At 46.4% G+C, this 7846-nt stretch overlaps 1 protein-coding gene across 1 annotated transcript; it reads right to left on the bottom strand.

The window, feature by feature from the left end:
* Positions 1 to 6418: 6418 nt before the first annotated feature.
* Positions 6419 to 7408, bottom strand: LOC102246022 (zinc finger protein Pegasus-like). Its single transcript, XM_014542149.1, has 2 exons — positions 7096 to 7408; positions 6419 to 6810 (listed from the first exon to the last, which is right to left on the bottom strand). Exons 1-2 carry the CDS (start codon positions 7406 to 7408, stop codon positions 6419 to 6421), a joined length of 705 nt encoding a protein of 234 aa, XP_014397635.1.
* Positions 7409 to 7846: the final 438 nt, after the last annotated feature.

Consider the following 7846-nt stretch of genomic DNA (forward strand, 5'->3'; position numbering starts at 1 on the left):
CGAGGGACCTCAATGTGCGCCCCCCACCTCGGTGCTAGGCTGGGGGACCTCAGGCTGCTCCCCTCACCCTGGCCTGGGGGACCTCAGGCCATGCCCCCCACCCTGGTGCCAGGGGACCTGAGGCTGCGTCCCCCACCCAGCGGGACTTGACAAGGGATCTCAGGCCACGTCACCTGCCCGGCATGGCTTGATGGGGGCCCTGAGGCTGCGCCCCCCCACCCAGCAGGGCTTGATTGGGGACCTGAGGCTGCGCCCCCTGCCCGGCGTCGGGCCAGGGGACCTGAAGCTGCATCCCCCGCCCAGTGGGGCTTGACAAGGGTGGGGCTGGCCAGGTCTGGATCTCGCCCAATTGGGGTGGGGCCAGCTGGGTCTGGGTCTTGCGTAATTTTGAGGTGCCATGGGTGGGCAGGGACTTGACTCTGGGTCCTGCGATGTGCCCTAAACTCTGACAGGAGGAAGATTTTCATATACATTTTACTAATTTTCTTTCATCTCTGACCCTTCTATTATAGAGAAAGTGCAAATGGCAATATTAAAATATTTCCTCTAATTAATCCCCTTTTAATGTGCACGAATTTCGGGCACCAGATCACTAGTCCTATATAATAAAAGCCTAATATGCTAAGTGCCCAGTCGACCGGCCAGCCATTCAACCAATCAAAGCATAATATGCTAATGATATGCTAAGGCTGCTCAACTACTCGCTATGATGTGCACTCCCCACCAGAGGGCAGACACTTTAACCAGTAGTTTAGCTTGCTGCTGGGGTCCAGCTGATTGGGACTGAGTGAGATGGGCCAGACATGCCCTGGAGCCCTCCTGCGGTCCCTCCCCAGCCCCAATCATGCACCGGTGGGGGGCCCTCGGCCTGGCCTGTGACCTCTCGCAATCTGGGACCCCTCAGGGGATGTCGGAGAGCCAGTTTCAACCCGATCCCAGATCAATGATGAGAGAGAATCATTGATCGGCTGCCTCGTGCACCAGGCCTCTAGTATTTTATTAAAAGGGCAAATATGATTAACCCAGCTGTTTACTTGAATTACAAAAGTAATGTGACTCAATATGAAAATAAGGAACTGTCTACAAATCTCTGACAGGTATAAATGGCAATATACAGTGCACATAGGGGTCACACAGAATAACAAACTCTCTTATAAAAAAAATATTTTAATGCCTTTCAAATTCAACTTTAAAATTATCCATGGAAAAGATTGTCAAGTCAGAATGAATACCTCTTAGTCAAGCGTCAGAAGCTGCACACCGTCAATTTAATATGCAGCGACATCTTTTCCCCAGGCCTTTTCTTCTCAATCTGCTCCTCAACACTCCCCACTCCATCCTTTCCTCAGTCCTGAAAATGGAATGTGTTGAACATCTGAAATCTGTTGCTATGATGTTGTGCAAACCATAACATGCTGTTGACCATCTGTAGCCACTAAGCCAGTGGAGAACTGGTCAGTCAGTGCCTCCTGGGACAGCTGTCCCCTTAGCCCATCTGTAGCAGTGATTCTACCAACACCTCTCTCCTTTCATAGCTTCTGGATTTCTGAATCTGTAATTTCAGAGGTTTTATATGACTGCCAGCCTAGGGTGGACATGGCAGGGAGAACATCTTCTCCATTGTCTCCTTCTGAAGGCATCATTCTTGCTCCAGGTGCCATGAAGCTGATGAGCTCACACACTGTTGAACACATTCTCTGACATGTTTTGCAATCTTTCCCATGTGAGGTATGGCATTTTTCATGATACTTGCTACATTTGTAATTGGAAGATAAATACCTTGTTCTCTGAAACTTTTTTAAAAAAATGGATTTCAGAGAGGGAGAGAGATATAGAAAGATCAATGATGAGAGAGAATCATTGATCGGCTGCCTCCTGCACGCCCCCTATTGGGGATGGAGCCTGCAACCCAGGCATGTGCCCTGGACTGGAATGGAACCTGACCCTTCAGTCCACAGGCCGATGCTCTACCCACTGAATCAAACTGGTTAGGGCTCTGAAACTTTCTTTTAAACCATCTGTGTCTTGATGGGCAGCTGTCCTGGGCACCATCCTAAGGCTGCATCACATAATGACTTCCTCCAGTGTAGTCCGTGTAATGCCTGGTTGAGAGGCATCTATTGAGAACTGTCATCACCCATTGTCCTGAAACAGAACACCTGTCTAGCTCCTGCCCTCACTGCTGCTGGTCCAGTACTAACACCCCTGCAGTCCTTTCCCCGGGGCTGCAGGAAGGGTGGGATCCTGCACCATGTTCCCCACAGCAGTGGCAGCCTGGGCTCTGCACACATTCCTGGGCCACCCTCGGAGCTGAGACCTCACTGCCAGGGAGCCTGAGTGTGGCTATGGGCCACCCCTGAGGTTAGAGCCTGCAGGCCATGCTGCCCAGCCCTGCCCCGCCCCTCCTCTTGGGTGGAGGAGGCCTAGGCCATGGCCTACGAGGAGGAGTGGAACTTGGGCAACTTTGCCAAGAGGGGCTAGAAGTGCCCAGCTGGAGTGGCTCAGTTCGTTGGAGAGTCACCCAGCTCCGAAAGGTAACTGGTTGGATTCCTGGTCAGGGCACATGCTCGGGTTGCAGGCTTGATCTCTGGTGGGGCCATGCAGTAGGCAGCCAATCTCTCTCATAGATGATTCTCTTTCCCTCTCCCTTGCTTTCTCTATAAAAAAAATTTTTTTAGGGAGAGAGAGAGAGAGAGAGAGAGAGAGAGAGAGAAGCAAGAAGGAGAAGGAATAAGCAACCCATACCAAGGCTGTGACAAGGATGAAGGTAAGTGGAAAGAATCTGAGCAAATAAAGGTTGATTACAGTGGCCTCAGAGATCAGACAGTGCAAATAAGTGAAAAGGAAGATGATAGTGAAAAAAGATCCACGTGTTAATTGGGAAGAAGGTAGAGCTGCTGGTGGTGGTGTAAAAAAATATTTCTACTCTAGTAATTGTTCCAGAAACCCCAGAACCGGCAATGACTAGAGGAGGAGACAGGTAAACCACAGCAAGGAAAACACAAAGATCACCAGAAATACACAGTGATCCGCAGTTCCCATCCCTGCAGTCCACTGCCAAACATGTAGAAAGCTGAAAGGTAAGGAAATGGAGAAGAGCTTTAAAGTAGTAAGACACAAAACTAGAGGTACCAATGAAGTTTCAAAAAACCAGGCCCTTAAACTTCAGCCAGACAACCAGTATGCTGTGTTTGAAAATCAGAAAAGCAGCCACACACAGTACAATTAAGGAATGGTCTTTGCTAACACTGCTGAGGTAACTAGACCACAGCTAACAACCAGCAGCAGCCATTCATCATTTGATCTCTGCTGGGTCTACAGCAACCAATGCGGACCCTCCATGTAAGTGACAGGCCTTATTGCACTATGGAAGTTGTGTCACAACTGCTCTTTAAGTATATTGAATTCAGAGGGATTTTCAGTGTTTTAAATGTGTGAACTAGATTCATCAGTGTACTTTCATAATAAGTATTCTGTAAATACAAAAACAACAACACAAAAACGGCAGCCAGTGGTCATTTCAGAATGTGTTTATGTTCAGATACTGAGCCCTCATGAGGCTGACTACCTCAGAGTTGCTGCACTCCTGGACTCGCGTGGATCACAACTTCTGGATAAGGTGACAGCTGTGAAGTGGTGATGTGAAACTTGAAACCAGCTCTACTGGATCCCTATTGGAAATCCTGCAGTCAGCCATCTGGGTTCTGATCTGCTGTAAAAGATAAAGATTTAAGTGACCTTAACTAACCTGTCCTGTGCCCCACCCTCCAGGAATGCTCTCTGTAGTGGGCTCTGGCTCTATTAGACTTCCTGGAACATGCTGCTCTCAAAAGAACTGATGTGTTCAGATGCTCTGTGTAGGGCTATGATTTCTAATTTAAACTTTCAGTTGAATTATGAGGTAACCACAAATTCAATACAACTTGGGTTCACCAAGTGGGAAGGGGCATGGGAGGAAATAATCTTGTTTCTTCTAGTAATTTTTAATTTGGGTAGTGCTTTTTCTGTGTTCCACATGAAGGCCTTTCTTTTCTTTGACTTGGAAGTTCTTTGACAGAGCATATTGCTTGGTTAGGTGACTTAAAATATGCATTAGAATTGTGAAATGTCTCATGAAAGGCCAATCCCTAGAGGGGAACCAAATAGCCTTTGATGTAAAGAACAGTGGATGCAAGGGGCTCTACTTCAGGTGCTGCTAAAGCCTTCTCGAATCAGGTATAATTGTAAAGTTAACTGCAGTAGAGAGTATAGTTTCTGCTCAGGCCAAGGGATTCACTGACCTGTTCTTACAAGTTCAAAGCAACATGAGCAGAACCTCAACCTAAAACCTGCTTAGGTTTCATGGATCTTGCATGATCTTTGACAATTCCAGATATATGTGTGCCCAAATTTTTAAGTTATTGGACATTCTGTAAATGTAGTGATTGTCCCAGAGTAGCTCTGTTATCAACCTTCTGGTATGTCTTTATGCTGTTCATTTATAGTCAGGGGCAAACAACAGGTGATGTGGCACTTCTGTTTTTAATAATTATAGCTCCCTGGTAAAACTATCCAGTCATTTTTAGTCCTAAAAAGGGACTTCAGGGAGATACCCAGAATACACAGCAACCTCCTATTCAAAATTCCTCTAGATTAATTAGCATGTCTTATTTCTGTAAACAAGTTAAATCTGTCTGTATGCATCTGGTATCTACTTTCACATGGTAAGTCCTTTCCCACTAGGTGTCGAGGCAGTCAGCTTCCATGGCTCTGTCGCCGCGAAGGAAAGACTGGTGCAACGGCAACGAGCATCACAACTTGAAGTCACACTAAGTGTTCTAAGGGGCCAATTCTGAAGAGGAGAAGAATTCGTTTTGGATGTATGTTTCATTTTTAAAAATATACTTCATCCCATTTTCCCATGTGTTCCTATACACACATTTGAGAAATTATGGACAACAAATGGGTGCAAGGCCGGAGGCAGGAAACAGGACGCGGAATTTCGTGAAGGACTGTTTCCGGGAACCAGATGGGACTGTCACTTACCTCTTTGGTCATCAAAGGAACAGGAGGGAGAACAGACACTCAATGTCCTTGTCAAGCTCACCTGACAGTAATGATGTCAGAATAAAGCATTTAAATACAAGGTTCAAACTAAAAGAACAAAAAAGGCATCTTCATAGGTAATCACCTGACATTTCCAGCATTCTCATGTATTTACTTGTGGTTTTAAAAATAAACTACAAGTATAATAAAATGAATCCAATGGAAAATTGATGCATTTTTAAACAAGAGATTGAACAAACAGGTTTTCAAATATTAAAATCCATTTTCAATGTAAAGCCCCGTTTCATTTCATTTCAGAACATTCCTCTCAAATTTTTATAACTTTAATTTTAAAAGAACTGTTTTACATTCCCCCTTATAGAAAAAAAGAAAGGTTTTCTATATACTGAAATAGCTTTACTTCTATCAGTTGAAACTATCAATTCAACTTAAACTAAGTGAACTAGATAGTATTTCAACTATCTAAAGAGCAATTTTAAAGGCAATTCCTCTGCTAAACATGGAAATAAGTTGTAACAAAGTTTGTGAGAAAGTGATTTATTCTACCATTTTTAAATATGGCAGAAATGACATCTAGCTGCGTATGTAGTGAAACACCACTAGGATCAAGCTTTGAAGTCTACATGGACCTTAACTGTGGGAGTTTAAATGAATACCTGTAAGATTAAGATTGCACTTCAATCATCAAAGTCTAAATAAAAGGAAAAAACAGACACCAATGTGTCTAATTGTTCTAATATATAAATGACCCTGACCAAACTTTTATGGAAAAAAAAAGAAAACATTTGTTTCTATTGTCAACTTTGTTTTCTATAAATATAATGTATAAACTTTAAATTAGCATATTAGGGATGGGTCCTCCCCCCACCAACAAAAACCAACGATAAACAAAACTAAAAAAATGCATAAAGTCAAAACCAAGGACAGAGTAATGTGACTGTTCCCGGTCAGTGCTGGTTATGCTGCCCTCTTGCAAAATGACAGGCGAAGTCGCACTTGTTTTTACATTTGCATCCGCAGATGTTGCCCTGGAAAGGGTTCTCACACCCATGACATCCCATGTGAATGATGGATGTTGTCGGCAAAGTACATGTCACAGTGCTGGCAGTGGTGCAGGAGCTGCGGGTCCTGGGCCGGCAGGGTCGGGGCGGGCGTGCTCGGCTGGCTGTTTCCTATGCTCAGGGTGCTCGTGTAGGCACTGGGTTCGCTGCTTGGATCTGCCACGGGACGTAGTTCCTCTGGCTCTGGGGCGGCCGGGGCTCCGGGCTGGTGGGGGGGGGGGCGCTCTGAGGAATACTTGCGGCCACGGCAGAAACCACTGCCTGGGCCGAGGGCTGCTGCATCAGGAAAGGCTTCTCGTCCGGGCAGAGCACTACGTCGGGGGATGCGCCATACTTTCATAGGAGTCCGTCTGGATGTTGGGGATTTCATGGGTGAAATCGTTAAGGTAGTCTGGCTTCTGAACCACCATGGAAGGTGGACGTAAGTTGATTAGTGCTCTTCTGCTATAGCCCAGGTTGCTGGTTTTCTCCTGTAAAACGCCCCACATTTTCTTGCTGCTTAAGGAAGACCTCGCACCTTTGATTGGTACCATCTTATGCTTGCGCCATCGATGATGGGAGAGGTTACTTCGATCGCTGCAGCGGAAGGAACACAATTCACATTTATATGGTTTTTCTCCTGTATGGGAACGCATATGGGCTTCCAGGTGACGCTCGTAAGCAGAGGCAAATGGACATAAGTGACATCTATGAGGTTTTTCACCTGTTTCAAAAGAAAAATGGGGGAGAAATGGCAAGACAGAGGTTGAGAGATGATTTGGAGCAGGAGAAAGATGGCTGAGGAAGGGGAAGCTTTACAAGGGGCCTCACTTCCTGGGTGCATGTTGTTATGCTATCACTTTGTAAAAATACACTACTTCCCATCTATTCAAACCTTACGTCAACCTTCATTTTTAAACTATCAGAACTACTTATACCACAGGTCAGCCTGCCCTCCTTGGCCCCTCTCCTGCCCCCACAGAAGCGCGCCCCTCGCCCGCTCTGTTACCTGTGTGGATTCTGATGTGCTCGATAAGCCGGGCTGTCCCTTTGCTGGCATAGTTGCAATAACGACACTTGACCTTCCCATCGAAGGTCCTTTCGAAGCCGTCTACTAACATTCCTGAGTTTTCATCCAGGGAAACTTCAACAGATGGGTGGTCAAGTCCATTTTGATCGCCATCTGTCCCAGCTCCCTGAAGAGCCTCTGCCTCCTTGTCCCCGCTCACTGACCCCGAGATCATGTTCACGTGGTGGGTCTGCTGGGTCAGGTACTCCTGGAAATCCTTCATGAAGTCCAGAGGCTCTGGCTTCTCGCCCATCTTGTTTGTTTTGTGTGGCTTGTTTTTAAAGTTTACAGGTCATTACACCTGGGGGGCACTTTTCACCCCAGACCAGTGCCTCCTTGTTCTGGCCACTCCAGCATGGATGAAATGCAGAGGAGCTGCAGTGTGCTCTGGAGACGCACCCGGCGGATCCGCAGGCCATGGAGGGACCTTCGACTCAGATGGAAAAGCCTCAGGGAGGACGCCTGGCAGCTGCCCCGAGTCACCCACGCCACCGCAGCTGCTGCGCGGCCGCCGCCATGTTTGGTCACGAGTTTATTCTTTTTTTTTTTTATAATTTTTATTTCTTAAAGTATTAAAAAGAGTATTACATATGTCTCCCTTTTTCCCCCCCTTGACATTCCCCCGGCCCCTACCCGCCCCCCCGGGTGTCTTGTGTCCATTGGTTAATCTTATATGCATGCATATAAGTCC

The sequence above is a fragment of the Myotis brandtii genome, unplaced genomic scaffold (assembly GCF_000412655.1).
Source record: "Myotis brandtii unplaced genomic scaffold, ASM41265v1 scaffold291, whole genome shotgun sequence".
NCBI lineage: Eukaryota > Metazoa > Chordata > Mammalia > Chiroptera > Vespertilionidae > Myotis > Myotis brandtii.